Source organism: Pipistrellus hanaki (genome assembly GCF_964339955.1).
Source record: "Pipistrellus hanaki genome assembly, chromosome: X".
NCBI classification, from domain to species: domain Eukaryota; kingdom Metazoa; phylum Chordata; class Mammalia; order Chiroptera; family Vespertilionidae; genus Pipistrellus; species Pipistrellus hanaki.
Genome location: NC_140524.1, coordinates 102,307,501 through 102,325,537, shown reverse-complemented (window position 1 = coordinate 102,325,537; position 18,037 = coordinate 102,307,501). Strand labels below are relative to the sequence as shown.

Below are 18,037 nucleotides of genomic sequence, written 5' to 3'. Positions count from 1 at the left end.
TAATAAGCTGATTAGACCAAATGTCCTTCCGGACAAAGCTACAGCAGGCGGGGCCCGCAGCAGAGGTGGCAGAGGGGCTGGGCCAAGGCCCTTGCATGAATTTCGTGCACTGGGCCTCTGGTTAATAAAGAACAGATTCAGAATTTAAACCTAGGATGACTCAAAAGGCCACAAACTTAAACAACGTTCTCTAATGCTTTCCTTCACCAGAAATTGTGGAATTCATTACTGCCAAGAGCCCCTCTGCTTATATTTCCCACTACGCTGAAAATTGTGAATGTCTGAGCAGAGGATATCCTGATTATTCTAAATGTTCTCTCACTGCTCAAAACAATGTTAATTCTTTTGGCAATCTTCTAAGCTTCTTAATCTCCTTTTACCCCACGAAGGTATGGCTCCGTAATATTTGTAGTATTTCAGTTATGAATATAGGTGAAACCATCCTTCTAATAAAGAGTGAATGATCCAGGCCTGGCCAGTGTGGCTCAGTTGGTTGGAACTTTGTCCCATGCACCAAAAGGTTGCTGGATCGATTCCTGGTCAGGGTACATGCCCAGGTTGCAGGTTTGATCCTTGGTTCGTGTGTGTGCAGGAAGCAACTAATCAATGTTTCTCTCTCTCTAAAAAAAAAAAAATCAATAAAAACATTAAAAAAAAAGAGTGAACGATTCAGTTCAACTTTTAATATGTTATAGCAGAAACTAGTCTAACTAGATGTTGACATAAGTACCATACCCAATGCAGAGAAAAACTTCACTGGTCTTTGATTTAAAAATTACATTTTTTTAAAAATCACATGTTGGGTCTGGAATACAATCACTTTAAGAGCAGCATGTTTAAAACGGACTATAACACACCATCATCAATTTAAAAGAAATGGAATTGATAATCCATTAATCTCAGTGTGCCAATCTGTTTACCTCCCCTTCAGCCTCCTCTTCCCTTTCATATATCCTGCCCTACATCGTAGGGAGAATCCTAAGGCTACCTTTTCCAGAATCTTCTTTTCAGTAGGAATCTGGATCAGGGTCTGCCATGGCAAGTCCCTGGCATAAGATCCAAAGGTCCTTGGGGGGGGGGGGGAGCGCACTCTTTTTCAGATAGCAGAGGCAAGACTTCCAGAAGCTTCTGGGTGAGCTCGGTCACACTTGCATCTGGGCTTGGGGAGCCTTCTAGCACCCCTAGCATTTCAAGACTTCCTAGACGGGCACAGCAGGCTCCCTGACTCATGCTGCCGGCCCTTGGCGGGCTTCAGGTAAGCCTCTGGTCCCTTCATCCATGTGGAGAACCTAAGGTAGTTCTGTCTTTCTGTTGAGCCCTAACTGAAACACTTTGAAATGTTTTTGTTTTGCAGTTGTGTGTATTTTCCTCATGGAGGGCCTCTACGCGCTGGTAGACACCCTTGCCATTTTTCCCCCCACATAATTTGGAACCTATAGCTGCATCACAAAATAGACATATGTCTGTATTGTTTCCTTGCTGCTGCACACCATTTTTATTTTTTATTAAAGAAATTTGACTTTTGTTCGTTCCCCATTTGAACCTTAACGGAACCCCCTATGAAATAGCTGCTGCAGATATGACTGACTTCATTCAGCAAATGGGGAAAAACAGAGAAGGTTAAACTTAGCAGCAAAATCCAGGATCTCACTCTCTTCCCCTTGACTTCTGTGAACCCATGTTTACTTAACACCATTTCATCAAAATCAAGTGCACATGAACAGCATCAGAGAGTAAGAAAATAACTATGTGTACAGTCCATTAAGCAAAGAAAAATACCATTATATTATCATTAATCTGAAAACCTATGCACATATTTCTACTGAACTTGAAAGGAGCAGGCAGAAGGTAATGTTCCATTAAGTTACACAGTGAGACTTGGAGAATTAAAAATGTATAAAAATTGGGTTTCTCAGAGCAATGTTAACATGCCCCATTGCATGGATCACAACATACATGCTAATGTAAAGTCAAGACTATATTTCATGAGAAAATATGTGTCATTAGCTGTTGCAAATCAAGGTGTCACAGGAATTTGATTGTAAGGGTCACCCCTTGCTCACTAAAACCTCCCAGGAAATGTTCAACCATGTTCTACACGAGAATTTTTCTGAAATTGACATAATCATGTTTGCAAAAATCCAGTGTGGCAATTAATTTTAAATTTCCTCCTCCTCATGAGTTGGTTTTGACATCTGGCGGGTGTTTTCAAGGTAATGCTGATCTATGTTTATATAACTGAAGTGGTCTGGTGGAATTTCCCGTACCATTCATCAATGGGAATGAGATCATAATGATCAGGTATAATTTATCATAAGTAATTATTAATGAGCTTGTAATTATTTAGACACTGGTTTCCATCCCAGATTAATATAGCACATTAATTAAATAGTAAAGTTTGCTCTTTTGCACCTGCAAAAATTCATCGTATTTTCCTTTGGGCTTTTATCTTGCTCCAGTGTAGCTAAAAACTGTAAATGCCAGCCTGGACCAGAGCTGAGTGGGGCGGAAGGATTCGTTTTCCATCCTCCAGCAGGATGTTGGGGCAGGAAAAGGTTCTGAGCAAAGAGAATTATGATGCTCACAACAGAAGAAATCTACTTGGTTAGCCAATGTAGGTACCACTGTTGGGAGAAATGAGACACCTAAGCTTATGATTTCAGTTAGATGTCAGTTGACTTGTGCTAATGCTATAAGGCACTTAGGCACAATGTATTATTTGCATAAATTTTATTGAAAACTTTTTTTTATAATTTTAGCATCTTTATCTCAAAATTGCACTGTTATAATACTCATCATCATCAGGTTGTGCCCTTTTAAGCCTTTTCTAAAGCAAGGATTAAGCTACTACTCATTAAGCACACCACTGTAAGCCCTAAAGAGTAATTATAATGTTTTGAAAATATAGCATGATGGTTAAGAGCAGGGATCAGCAAACTACAACTCACAGGCCAAATCTGGCCATCTGCTTCTTTTTATAAGCGAAGTTTTATTGGTGCACAGCCACACCCATTTCTGGACATATGGTCTATGGCTGCTTCTCCGCTACAAGTAGAGTTGAGTAATTGTGACAAAACTCACCTGGTCTGCAAAACCAGAAATATTGGCTCTCCAGCCCTTTCCAGGCAATGTTTGCAGACCCTTGGTTAAGAGCTTGCATGCTGATTGCAGACTTCCTAACTCTGCTATCTATGAGCTTTGTGACCTTGGGCATGTGCTTCAGTCACCCTCTCTGTAAAACAGGATATCAGCACCTACCTTCGTAGGGTTGTTAGAATAAATGAGTCAACATTTGTAAAATGCTAAGGTTAGTGCCTGGCACATAGTTGTGCTAGATGAGAACTGGTTAAATAAAAATAAAATGGCTCCCTTTTTGTGTAATAGCAAACAGGTATTCGTGAGACAGCTGGCAAGAGTAAGGCGTGAAGTTTGTGGCTCTGGAATAGGCACAGTCAGCTTTCTGAGGTTAACTTGGTCAGGTAAACTAGTTCCTACATAGACTGCACCCTGACCTTTTAGGCTAAAGTTCCGAGGCTGGATCTACCAGACTTTGTGAAGAGATTCCCAACCTGTGATAACCACCTCCCCACAGCCTTCAGCTCTCCGCCATTTGCACCAACTAGCCCAGTCTAAAATCACATAATGTACAAGACAATAGAAAGTCATTTTTTGTTTTTTTTTTAAAGAATGAAGAGTAATGTTTTACAGTAGTTACTGGCAAACTTTCCATACAGGGCCAGAGAGTTAATATTTCAGCTTTGTGGACCATAGTACTCTGTCTTAACTGCTCAATTCTGCTATGTGGCTCAAAGGCAGCTATAGACAAGATGGGAAAGAATGGGCGTGACTCTGTTCCCATAAACCTTTATTTACAAAAACAGCTATAAGCTGCTGACCCATGTTTTAAGGCATGAAAGAGCCGTGTAAGCATACTAGCTCTCCCCAGGGATGAGAACTCTATCTTCTTAGCTGCCATTCTTGCCATAAATACAAAATGGATAGACAAAATAAGTTATTTTTCTTATTGGCTGAATAGATTAGATGATTCCTCTTCTCTCCTCCATGGGAGGAATATACTTCCTGCATTATTGGCTTTGGGCTTGGCCATGTGACTAGCCAATGAGAAGTTAGTGGACATGATGCAAGCAAAGGCTTGAAGTGTGCTCGCATCGTTGGGCTTGTATTCTTGGGCTCCTGGAGAAGACCACAGCCTGGGTAGCTCACACATCCAAAGAGGATGAAGAGACACATAGAACAGCCCTAAATCCAATCTACAGCTTAAAGCAAAGCCCCGCTGAGATTAGCCTTGCTCAGCTGACCCACAGATGTGGGTGTTAATGAGCAATAATAAATGATTGTTGTTTGAAGCCACTGAGTTTTGGAATGTTTGTTATGCAGCATGACTACCAACAGCTGACCAAGGTTTTCTACATATAATTCTTCAAGATGGACCCTGGTATGGGTTGATGCTCTGACAAAGTATAGAGTGAAATGTGCCTTTTTATAATTGGAGATAATAGATATAATTGCCTACCATGTGCTTCCACTTATGACTACTTCCCAGTAGTGCCGGCCACTGTCAATGAACACGTTCCCAGCTACGCCATAGCTCCCTTGGCTGGTGAAGCGTTCGGGTGTGTGACTCTTCTTGGATGATGACTCATCACGTTCTACTGTCAAGTTATCATGAGACACCTTCAGCTTTCGATGTGCAGATTTGGGATCCAGTTTAAATGGTTGGCCTAGAAACAATTTACAAAACAAAAAGAGGAAGAGGAAAAGGATGGTTTATTTACTAAAAACACAGTCATGACATGTCTCAATGATATATTCCACAGAATTAAACTCGGTGCATGTCTTTATTCATATTTTTCCTACTTAATCTCTAAAAACATTTGTCAGTGAAAAGAGTGAGAGGAGAAATTAGCTTCATGGTTAAGCATGTGTCTTAATCACAAATATCAAGAGTCAATAATGTCATTTGACTTCTGAAGTCAAGGATATGGGTTAAATGAGGGTCCCCCTGAAAAATAGTTATTGCTCCTGTTCACTGGCTGCTGGCAATCCTCTAACATGTCACCATACTGACAGACTCCAATTTGCTTTCTCTTGGGAGGTCTTACGTAAAGAAATACCATGTCATATAACATAATATTTCTAGATCAAAAAGATGCAAAGAAAAAAGAGGATAAAACAAAACACATGTGAGTAGAGACACACAGAGAGAGACGACAGGATTATGAGACATGTGTATAAACCAGATCATTCTTTGTTGCAGGGCTGTCCTGTGCATTGTGGGATGGTTCCTATCATCCCTAGCCTCAAACTACTAGATGCCAGTAGGTATCATCCACCTTGGTTGTGACAACCAAAAATGTCTCCAGACATTCCTAAATGCTCCACCTGGAGAGTGAAGCAGAATCATTTTTGAGAGCCACAGACCTAGGCAGGTATCTGAAGTAAATAAAAAGTTCCTGAGGAAAGAGTTATTAATTTGATAATCTGTTAGAGAAAACGATATCATCTGTCATGTACTGTGTCAGAGCCCTAACTATGTCTCAGACTTAAATATATCTACATATATGCCCCAATTCTCACAAGAAGCCCTCCAGGATTATTTATTTTAAAAACAGAAAGTCTGAAGCACAGAGAGATTAATGGCCTCACAGCCCTTAAGAGTATGAGTCAGTTTTCGAACCCAGAGGTGTCTGATGCAAAATGCACTAGTCTCCACTGGCTCTCCATTTGCTTCTGAGGCTGTGAGTGATGCCTGAGACAGAGGAAAAGAAAAGAAAGGGGGACAGAGAAGGGAGAGACGAAAGCTCTGCAGAGCTCACTGCACTTACTGTTTGTCTTCAACTTCCCGGGCTCGCTGCTGCGGCTGCCCGCCTGGTTGATGGCCTTGACGATGAAGATATACTTGGTGCCGCTCTGCAGACCATGCACAGTATAGTGGTTCTGCTTGATGTTGGGCACGATCATCCAACTATCAGCTGAGTTACACAGACCTGCAAAGTCAACCAGATGTAATGCAGTTCTTTGGTGCAAGCACAGGGCAACGTTTGCATAATTTTAGTTTACTTGACCCATAAATGGTGTGCTTTGTCACTTCTTAGGGAGATAACAATATACTTGAGTGCTCAGTGTCTTGCCTCTAGTAGGTCAACCTATATAATAAAGAGGTGATATGCAAATTGACCCTCACACCCTCGCACAAGATGGCCATCCCCATGTGGTCAAATATGGTCACCACAAGATGGCTGGCGGCGGGGGGGGGGGGGTAGTTGGGGACAACCAGGCCAGCAGGGGAGGGCAGTTGGGGGCGACTAGGCTGGCAGGGGAGTAGTTAGGCGTCAATCAGGCTGTCAGGGGAGTGGTCAGGGGGTGATCAGACTGGCAGACAGGCAAGTGGTTAGGAGCCAGTAGTCCCGGATTGTGAGAGGGATCCCAGATTGAAGAGGGTGCAGTCTAGGCTGAGGGACAATCCCCCAGTGCACAAATTTCATGCACTGGGCCTCTAGTTATTATACACTGAGTGGCCAGATTATTATAACCTCTGAATGCATAATAATCTGGCCACTTAGTATATATATATTAGAGGCCCGTGCATGAATTCATGCATTGGTGGGATCTGGCCAGCCTGGCCAGGGGGAGGGGACATGGGCGATTGGCCGAACTCCTGGTCGAACTCCTGGTCAGGTCAAGGGGACAATTTGCATATTAACCTTTTATTATATAGGAAATACATTAAGTGGTTTTTATGCATTATTATGAATTCAGAGATCATAATAATCTGGCCACTCAGTGTACATTCTTATTGTGTTCTCTAAATGGGAAAACCACTTAAAGTTATTCTATTGCAAATTCTGTTCAATATAAATAAGAGCAGCAAAGATGGTTCTGTCTGCTTAAGCACAGATTCCTCCTCCCACCCTCGCCCCCATTTTTATTATGATGACTATTAAATATTTACATCTCATCAGTTCTGAGATTCACGGAAGGTGAGAAGAGACCCCATTGCTGTATGAGAAGTTGACTTTATTTCTGCAGATGTAGTAGATTGCATTTTTATCTCTAATTCATCACCCCACCCAGGATCCAGACCTAAGTGCCTTGGCAGTTGGTTCCTCTAAAGCAAGCATGTCAAACTGGCAGCCCACAATGACTATTTTTGTGGCCCAGACAATATAACAGTATGCAAGAAACATTTTAATAAAAATTTCATAACTTAATTTTTACAATATCCTGTTATATATAATCCTATATAATAAAAGCATAAAATGCAAATTGACCTAACGACAGAACGACCGGTTGCTATGACATGCACTGACCACAAGAGAGCAGACACTCAATGCAGGAGCTGCCCCCTGATGGTCAGTGCTCTCACGGCGGGGGAGGGGGTGCAAAAGCTGGGTTCACTGCTGGAGAGCACAGCAGAAATGGCGGGAGCCTCTCCCACCTCCCCAGCAGGCGGTAAGGAACAAGGGGTCCCAGACTGTGAGAGTCGCAGACTGTGAGAAGAATGCCTGCCTGCCAGCTTAGGCCTGGTCCCTAAACCAGCAGGTGGACATCCCCTGAGGGGTCTTGGACTGCAAGAGGGCACAGGCCGAGCTGAAGGACCACCCCCCCCCCAAGTACAGGAATCTCAGGCCAGGCCTCTAGTTATTAATAATAAACTACAATGTTTGCTAATGACTGATGACTATCATCGTGTTGCTTTCATTTCCCTTAAACGCCTTAGATGCAGGCACACCATTTCTCTCCACTAACACCAGCAGCGAATATTTTAGCAGCCGATGGCCATGTCATTAGTCTTGGACTGACTTGTTTGGTGGGCACCACAGGAAATATTGTGCTTTTGGAGAGCAAGAAAAATAGGTTTATTTACATTATGCTTATTCATTTGTGCAGTTATTCAATGTCTGATAAGTTAATGTTCAAGAAAAAAGATTAATTTTTATTAAAATGTTCTATTTTAGCCGAAACCGGTTTGGCTCAGTGGTAGAGCATCGGTCTGCAGACTGAAAGGTCCCAAGTTCGATTCCGGTCAAGGGCATGTACATTGGTTGTGGGCACATCCCAGGTAGGGGGTGTGCAGGAGGCAGCTGGCCGATGTTTCTCTCTCATCGACATTTCTAGCTCTCTATCCCTGTTCCTTCCTCTCTGTGGAAAATCAATAAAATATATATTTTTTAAAAATGTTCTAGTTTATGTTAATGATTACTCATTTATTTCAGCCCTTTGTACTCAGCATGTCTCTATTGAAATCTACTTTTTTATAAAAATTAAAGCTTTTGTTTTTTTGTGGCCCACATAAACTTAAACCTTATTTGGCCCATGTTAGCCATTGAGTTTGACATGCTTGCTCTAAAGAGACAGGCTATATTCCCTTATCACATGACTTTGGATGGCCACGTGACTTGCTTTAAGCAATAGGGTGAGGCCGAAATATCAAGGTGCCAGTTGTAAGAGTAGGCATTACCAGGCCTTGAGAGCTTCTGTTGCCCTCCTGTGCCTCTGCCATTGCCATGGGACAGGGGTCCTCAAACTTTTTAAAGTGGGGGCCAGATCACGGTCCCTCAGAGAGCTGGAGGGCCGGACTATATGAACTACTAATTCCTACTGTAACACCTTGGCTGCGCTCACTGCCCAAAAAACCTGGCGGGCAGGATCAGACTCCCCTGGGGGCTGCATGTGGCCCGCGGGCCGTAGTTTGAAGACCCCTGCGCATGGGAGAACATTCCCCAGAAAACAAATGAGGCACAAGAACAGCTCTATTGCCCAGCCAATGCAGGAGGGAAGCCGGTAGAGACTGGCCAATCCTAGCTAACTTCTGATAGGGGAACTAAGACAGTGATCCCCGCAGTTGTTTGTGACGCAGCATTAGTGTGACCACAGTTAACTGATTCCACAAGATATGTTCCTAAGAGCACCCTGCAACAGCAGCACCAATGGGCAGCTCAGGGCCCAGTGTGGGACTTAGAGCATCCACAGGGATTCTGACCAGCTGCATCTCTAGAATGACTGGTTTCAGTGTAGAGGGGGCTGTGTGCTGGCTACATTCTGCAGGATGTGGGTTGGGGAGCAGGCTGAGGATTTATGATGCTTGGAAGAACACGCAGGAAAAAGGAAGCCCATTTGGTTTTGCAGCTGGCTGATGCCGAAAACATCTCTTTGGTATTGGGTCCAACTCTCCTCTTTCCCCTGTCCACCCATCAATCTCCACTCTAATAGAACCTTTTCCAGCTCCCTGGTGACTGGGCTGTCATGAAGTTTCCTGATTCTGGTGAGTTTCCTTCACCAGGTTTTGGTAGAGGGCCTGGCCCCTCCACTTCCTGAGGGGCTCCGAACTCACCTCTCTATCCTGCCCTTCCAGTGGGTTTGTAAGTCAAAGGGTTAGTTCTTTTCATCTTGAGGCATATTATACCTTACCATACTCTCAAGGAGCAGTCCCTTAATCTCTCTTTGGTCTCGCCTCTTTGAGTATCTAATACAACATTCCGGTAGAAATTCACGCAAGCATATCCATATCAACCCCCAAATATTTACATTGCATTTCAAGGTATTCACATCCCGAGAAGTCTGTCTTTAAGACCTACTAAATACTTTCTCCAACTGTGGAGTTAAACATGGCTCTGGTAGTCTCATAGTTGAGAAGAACATAAAAGTATTTTGTCAATTGTGAAAATTCCCCTCATGTGAGTTGTATCTTGGGTGCACCATATTTTCAGACACACTTTGTAATTGGCTTTGTGAACTTTCTATCACCTCTTTGCATTTCCACCGGGAACATTTTCACCAGGAGGTCTGCCAGATTTGACAAAGCCAGCATGAAGCAAGGAAAGAATGTGCAATTCGGAGAAGAGGTTTTGTGTGTGTGTGTGTTCGTGTTTGGAGAGATAGCAGGGCAGCTAAGGCATCATCCACCCCTTACCCCTATCCCCTAATTCCCCAACTCTTAGCTCTCTGTTTTCCCAAAAATTTTTACTTGTGTAAGACCCAGGAAAACGTCCACAAATAGTTTGGTAACATGAGACTTTCCTTACCACATATCACTTTTGCTAACTTCTCACCTTACCTTTTTCCTCCAACATAGCTGTAATAAGCTCAATACTTCTGGATAGTGCCACAGCCAAATAGTAGATTTTGATCCAAGCAAAGAAGGGTCGTTTTGAACTATGAGCTCTGGGCCCCAAGAAACCTGTACCTCACTTTAGATATTTAATAATAATATTACAATAGCAATAAGATAAAGCGACGAGCTTTTCTATTGCCTAGGATTATCCACTCCTATTCTAACCCTTTGTCAACAGCACTCAGGCCCAAATGAAAACAATAACAGCATCCAGTACAATCAAGGAGAATCCTATCAATGCCACTGCATTTACACTGTTTCTGTTTAATTGCATATGTTACAGTAAAATGACTATTGTGGTCAAAGAAAGCAAATGTAAAAATGTTTCAATAAACTTTACATAGCTGTACAACCCAAAGCTGGGTTTAATGTGGTAGGGGACTGCTTTCAGCAACATCATAAAGCAGATGTCTGGAAATGCTGCAAATTGCAACTTGGCCTACAATCCAAAGTCTGAACCCAACAAAAAAAGATGTAATGCTGCACAAACCTTTTCCCAACCAAAAAAAGGGGACCCTGACTATCCCTCATTACTTTGAAGAGGTCACTGATTTTTTCCCTTGAATATTAAAAGAACAAAACCTTTATGAAGTAGTAACATTTCATTGCATAGCTTTACACTGGGACAATGGAGTTTCATGAATACTAACAACTATTACTGTTTAGGTTTACTTTTATGTTATAACTATTGCCAAGGTAATAATTGAGAAGTTGATTAAAAATGCCAAGAAAGCAACATTGACCGCTTTCATGTGGGGTATGGAATAAGTGGGATGTCTCGGAGCGCACCGTTATTGCGTTGCTAGCGTTGGTCTTGCGCCAGCACCGCTTAACTTCCTGCACATGGTGCCAAGCGCCAGACTGCTCTGCCTCGATACCCCACTGTGTCAGGTCTATGGACCAGGTTTTAGTCATCTCTTTATGAAACACCCACTAACCATCCCGACTGAAACGTCACTTTGCTCCAAATTCACTTTCAATCATCTTCCAGGGTATTCCAATATTCACCTTTTCCAGTTCCACTAGAAGTATTAAAACAATGGGACGTGGAAGATAATTAAACCATAATAAAATGTAATGGAGTTTTTCAATTTGGTACATTTTTTCTCATTCACAATGGGTCAGAAGCATGTCCATACTGCTGCTCATTACTTACACTGGGGATTTCATAGCCTTGTATAACACTGTCATCTTGCCATAAAACATTATATGTAAGACATTATGCAATATGCACACCCTTCAGAGAGGCCACACACTAGCTTCTAACATCCTTTGTCTGACAGACTGGACAGCAGTGAACATTCTTTCCCTCTTTCTCTATAAAAATAGTATCTGTTTAATAACTTTCATGACTGTTTTCAAAATGACTAAAATAAATTAAAGACAGATAACTAACTTGCCATAAAATATTGAAGAAACGAATCTCTTGACTTTTGCTAATACTAAAAATAGGCTGCTGGTAAAAGGCACCAATTTCATATTCTAAATGATGCATTCAAAGTAGTTTTAGATAAACAACATGGGCAACACTGTAAAAATAAATACATATCTATTTGTTAATAAATTCATTAACACTTGTAATCATGAGTGTTAATAAAAATGAAAAGTAAGACATTAGTAATGTCATTAATTTTGCATTTGAATGTATGAATTTGATTAATGGGGATCTTTCTAGAAGATTAAAAGCCCCATAGATATATAATTATCCTTCATTAAAGTCAGTTGGGGGATTAACTAGAATTTATTCTGACAAGTGAAGGATTCACGAACTAGAGACAGTATAAAATTTCCTAGTGGCATAAGGAGCAGATGTTTAACATTACATCTTGCCATTCTATATAAGATCTGCAAAGGATATTCCTCCAAATGATAGGACAGATGGGAAAGCAACATTCAAGGAAGGCCTTTCACATGAAGATCATGTAAAATGCTATCATGTAGATAATCCTGGCAAATTACATTATTAACCTTTATCATATCATAGAAATATTAGCCTTTAAAAATGCAATAATGGATGAATATAGTCTGTATTTTTGTAGGAATAGTAACTTTGAATATCTATGTGATACCATTGCAGCAAACATAGAGCTAAGGCCTTTACTTTTGTTATCTCAACCATATGAGGTTAAACATTACCTCTTCTTACAGATGAGAAAACATTCAGAGGATGTTAAATTATTTGCCCCAAATTATAGAGCTAGTGAGGTCCAAAGTTGAAATTCACATCCAGGTCTCCCTCAGTCTCTACAAATATGTATAGTATTAAAGAAGAAAGTGGTAAGGGGGAGAGATCAACCAAAGGACTTGTATGCATGCATATAAGCCTAACCAATGGACACAGACAACAGGGGGGTGAGGGCCTGAGTCGGGGGTTGGGGGAACAATGCCGGGGATAAGGACACATATGTAATACCTTAACCAATAAAGAAATTTTAAAAAAGAGAAAAGCAATCTGAAAATGCTTGATTCTCAGTTATCCTTTAACTTAAATTCTTTATTTTTTATTTTTAACACTTTGATCCTGTTGTCATCAAGACATCACTGCATTGGTTTAATGTGCATTGAAGAGATGAATAAGTCCCAATACCAACAAGCTGATGAGGGCACCCCAGTTAGATGAGCACCTGAACTTTCACTGTTTTCCATCTGTCCTGGGAGAACGGGCCTTTCTGGCACTGTGGGTAAATAAGGCAGGTCCCTAATCTTCATTAAGCCATTTGCATTTATTTTCTTGTGGTAACTGGTTTCCAGGGATAAACACCTTATCTGGAATCACCCAGCACAAAACTCATAATGAGTTCATTATGCTCAGTAATGTTGCTGTTGTTGGATTTCTGTACGCACAGCCCTTTCTCACCTATTTCATTTCTATGTCTTGTTTGGTATTATTTCCCATGCCAACGACATGGAGGTCAAGTTAGTCACATTTAGCCACCTAAGAAACTCTTAGTTTCAAGCAATAGATATATTCCTTTTGTTGAGGCTCATCCATGGGATTTGCTTGGACAATGGCACGTCAAAGACAGGGGCTTGGAAAACGCGTGTGCAATTGGGCCTGCCCTTACACCTTCACCTCTGCAGTCACCAGGAGAACATGTTTGAACTCAATTGTAGAAGAGAGCTGATTAGCAGTTGAGTTGCTCCAGTTATCAGCCTGACATGCGAGGGAACCTAACCAAGAATAGCAGGACCTCTTAGCTGCCCCCAGTGGATTCCAGATGCACAAGCAATAAACATTAATTGTTCTACTCTATTTAGGTTCTGTGGTTTGGACTACTCAGCGAAAACCAACTGATGCAAGGCCTGTCAGTCCAGGTCAAGGCTATACGTACTGTATAAATGCCCATGGTAGTTTGATCCAAGAAATTTCAGGAGACATAACCACCTATGGTGGACATGCCCTTGTATGGCCTTCATAATTCCCACTCTATACTATTCATCACTTTGTATAATCCTCTCCTTGAGGGTAGGCATGACCTATGACCTGCTTCTAATCAACAGATATGGCAAAGGACAAATGTCTTATCTATCATTCCAGTAATATTACATTATATGGCCAAAGTGAAAGGAGTTTGCAGATGTAATCAGTTGACTCTGAGTTAATCAAAAGGGAGAATGTTCAGGGCAGGTCTAAGCAAATCAATCAAGCTCTTTAAAGAAGGGTTTAGAGGTGAGAGAGTCGAAGTAGCAAAGCTCTTGCTGTCTCTTCCCCCACCCCCTCTCTCGGCTTTAGAAGAAGCAAACTTCCATTAATTCCACAACAACGGCATAAATTCTGACAGCAACCTGAGGGAGCTAGGAAGTGAATTCTTCTGTAATTGGACCTCCAAATGACAATGTGGCCCAGCCAATAGTTTGCTTTCAGCTTTATGGACCCTGGTAAACTGCGCCCAGAATCCTGACCCATGGAAACTGAGATAATAAATGGGTGTTATTTTAAACTGCTAAGTTTTGGAAAATTTCTTACACAGCAATAGAAAACTGATGTAATTTTTCCTGGATCAAGCAAAAACAAATTTAGAGAACTATAACATTACTTAGTGGGCTAAGAAGCATCCTTTAGGTACAACATGACTCCAAATGTTTCTTTTTCTGGTTGCATTATTCACTCATTAACAAATGGTGCTTCTATCAATCCTCTGTGTACTTTCAGAGAACCTTTTCTGTTTTTTTGACACAATACTTATGATCCCAGTTTACTTTTTGCAACAAACCATCCCTCCACTTTCTTTATTTCTTCTTTTTTAAAATCCTCACATGAGATATTTTTCCCATTGGTTTTTAGGGAGAGTGGAAGGGAGAGGGAGAGACAGAGAGAAACACCGATGTGAGAGACACAATTCGTTTCCTCCGGCATGCCCAGGACCAGGGCCAGGAGGCTGCAACTGAGGTATGTGCCCTTGACCAGAATTAAACCCAGGACCCTTCAGTCCACAGGCCGATGCTCTATCCACTGAGCAAAACCAACTAAGGCCCCTCCATTTTCTATCTGCTCTTCTCAGACCTTCATGCTGTACTTTTCTGATTGTCTTGGAATTTCTGAACATCTTTCAAATTTCATCATTTTTTAAATGAATGTGTGATACAATCTCTGGTAAGATTTTCATAAAAGCTCCTAAGGCAAGCCAATTAGGGAGTGAAGGGCAGAGGGTTAAGGAAAGAAAGCTGGAAAAGAGGGATATGAGGAAGACAGGGGGAACCACTTGTTGGTATGGGTCATTTATACTTTAGTCATTTAGAAGCGGGGTCTTTTGGCATCTCTCTTTCAACTAATCCTAAATCAAATTTCTATTTTAAGCATCACATGCCTCAGATTTATTATGCTAGGAAAGAAGAGTGCAGTGAAGAGAGAATAGGCTTATACAATAAGAACACATTAAGTTGATGTGGATTTATTCAAAACATTTCTTTGTTAAAAAGTTACTTCTATTTGATTCTGCTTTGAAATATTTCTATTTTAAGGTGCTAAAGAAGTTTCAAACTTGCTCCCCTGAGAAATCAATTCTTCTGGTCCTTTGCTATTTTACTCAAGTCAATTTAAGTAACAGTGTGTGGGGAGGAGTGTTTCCTCAATTATCATCTCTCTGGCCAGCTACTGCTACGTGAGCTCATTGAATTATCCCTGATATCACATAGCTCATGGGCACTAGTGAGAGAGGAGCCTCTCTGTGTTTCAGATAAGGTCTGAAATTCTTCCAGGTTGGGGGGGGGGGGGCAATCACCGACATTTCAAACGATGGCCCTGTTCTCCAAATGGAATCAGGTATCTGGTGTTCTTTGGCTATTCATTTTATTAAATCCTTTTTTAAAAATTGTGAAATAACACTCAGAAAAGTACATACAATTAAATGTATGATATAACCGTGAAATAACCATAATATAGCCAGAAAGTGCTGATCCCCATATATTTCTTCCCAATGGTGCCACTCCCCTCCTATCCCAAAGGTAACCATCCTGACATTTATTTATAGTTTTTACACCTATGTATGCAACTCTAAACAAAATAGTTTGTTATGGATGTATAAATAGAATCATACTGCATACTGCATATTCTTTCGTTTCCCACTTTTCTCTTAGCAATATATTTATAAGATTCCTCCATGTAGTTTGCTAGAGATCATAAATTTTCATTGCTATTTGGCCAGTTATTTTTACTAGTATTATACAAGTTATTACTATCATTTTCTTGGTTAGGAAAAACAAGCCAATAAATATTGTGCATTCTTTCTTTTCTTATCTCCCCTTGACGTTTAAATTAAGAAATAGAATTTATCAGAAAACAGTTACCAGACAGAGAAATCACTGGGGCGTGTGATACTCACTGACAACGTTGGCTTGTCCAGTGAATATGGTGTACTGGAGCTCATAGGAAACCACACTGAATTCATCATCGGAGGTCCAGTGAACAGTGATGGTGTCATAGGAAGCCGTGCAGAGCTCTTCTCTAATTGTGGGAGGGTTGGGAGCTGTGGGCATCAAGAATGTTCATCAATGGAGAAGCATTCAACTCTGGGATACATTTCAGAGATGTGTGACAGTCAAAGCAGGCCTTTCTAAATATTGTAGGTCCCTCAGGACAACTGTCCCAGAGATGGTGACACCAACTCAAACAACATTTGGCTGGTCTGTTATCAGTGTGATTTTCAATGGGTAGTATGACTTCAACCTGCCAGCATGGACATTTATCCTGAAAACATGTTTAGAGGTTAAACAAACAATACTCTCTTGTCCATGAAGGAAAACATATTAAACAAAAAGTAAAGAAGATAAAATTTTGATATTTCATCTATATTAGAGGGATGGTAAACTTTTTTGGTAAAGGGTTAGATGGTAAATATTTTAGGCTTTGTGGGCTCTGTTGCAACGACTTAACTCTGCCTTAGCATCATGAAAGCAGCCAGACAATTTGTACTCAAATGGACATGGATATGTTCCAGTCAAGCATCATTTACAAAACAATTGAGGGGGAAAAAGAAAGGAAAAAAAAGAAACAAAAAAAATATACAAGTGAGGACCAGATTTGGCCTGTGAGCCAAAGTTTGCCAACCTCTGAGCTACATAATGCCATGTATTTTTTAAACATTGTAATAAAACCTAAATGAAAGAATCCCCTAACTTGATAAAGTAGATTAAACTCAGTTCAAAAGTACATATTATGTCACCCCAATCAACTTAATTTTTTTTAAGAAAAGTAAATATTATGTCTAGTGTGGAAAGGGTATCTACTAACTCTACTATTATTTGTATATTATTTTAAATTTTTATTGAATGTATTAGGGTTACATCTATATATATAAAAGCCTAAGTGACCAACCGACTGGCCGACCGGCCGGTAGCTATGACATGCACTGACCACCAGGGAGAAGATGCTCAGTGCAGGAGCTGCCGAGTGACAACAACTTTGCAGAATGTCCTCTCGTACTCCAGGATCCCTTGGGGGGATGTTGGACTGCTGGTTTTGGCCCAATCCCTGCAGTCTAGGCCGAGACCCCATCAGTGCACTAATCTGTGCACCAGGTCTCTAGTTGGTTAATAAAATTATATAGGTTTCAAGTGTACAATTGCATAATACATGTTTATATTTAAAATTGTATCCAAATGGAAAAATACTGGAGTTTGTTATCCCACAACAGGTAAGCCAAATAGTTTCAAATTTTTCTTCCACTAGATATTTTGATGCCTTATAAAAAATGTATTAATGTGGCCCTATTTTCTTCTCATTTATAGGTGATCTTTCACATTAAAAAGAACAAGATTAGCAATCCATCATATCTAAGAAGTACATTTTCCTTCCCCAAGGAAAACATGATTCTTTGGCATTTGGTTAACTTTAACACTGGAGAAGGCTGCTGTTTTATGTCTTAAACACATTCTGCAGCAGAGAAGTCTAAATCCTACCAAAATAATGATTTTAAGTTGACTTCTACTGGATGGATTTCAGTAACTGGTTTTATGAGAAGAGTTTGTGGGAAAGAACTAGAAAAAGACTAGGCAGTGAGTGCTTTGCATGGGCAATAATATTTGACATCAGGGGTTGGCAAATGATGGCTTTGGGCCAAATCTGGCCCACTGCCTGTTTTGTAAATAAAGTTTTATTGGAACATAGCCAGGCTCATTAATTTATGTATTGTCTATGGCTGCTTTTATGCAACAGCAGGGTTGAGTAGTTGTAACCATATGTCCTGTATAGCCTGAAATATTTACCATCTGGCCCTTTGCAGTCAAAGTTTGTTGACCCCTGGTTTAGAGAATCAGTCCAGGCCTTTATCTCCACTCTTTGTACACCAGAACTTAACTTCAGACAGACTTCTGTCAGAGGGGAAGGGTGGTGGGTGGAAAAAGGTGAAAAGATTAAAAAATATATATCTGACACACAGACACAGACAACAGGGAAGTGATTGC

General features: G+C 40.8%; 1 protein-coding gene across 3 annotated transcripts in view; it reads right to left on the bottom strand.

Annotated features, from left to right (window-relative positions):
* The window catches only part of MID1 (midline 1), a 328,347-nt gene that overhangs the window by 4,474 nt on the left and 305,836 nt on the right, over positions 1–18,037 (bottom strand). For all 3 annotated transcript variants that reach the window (XM_084870018.1, XM_084870017.1, XM_084870019.1), the window contains exons 7-9: positions 15,958–16,101; positions 5,847–6,008; positions 4,535–4,742 (exon numbers count right to left, since the gene is read on the bottom strand). In XM_084870018.1, the coding sequence (XP_084726144.1) occupies positions 4,535–4,742; positions 5,847–6,008; positions 15,958–16,101 (514 nt within the window). The remainder of the gene's footprint in view (positions 1–4,534; positions 4,743–5,846; positions 6,009–15,957; positions 16,102–18,037) is intronic.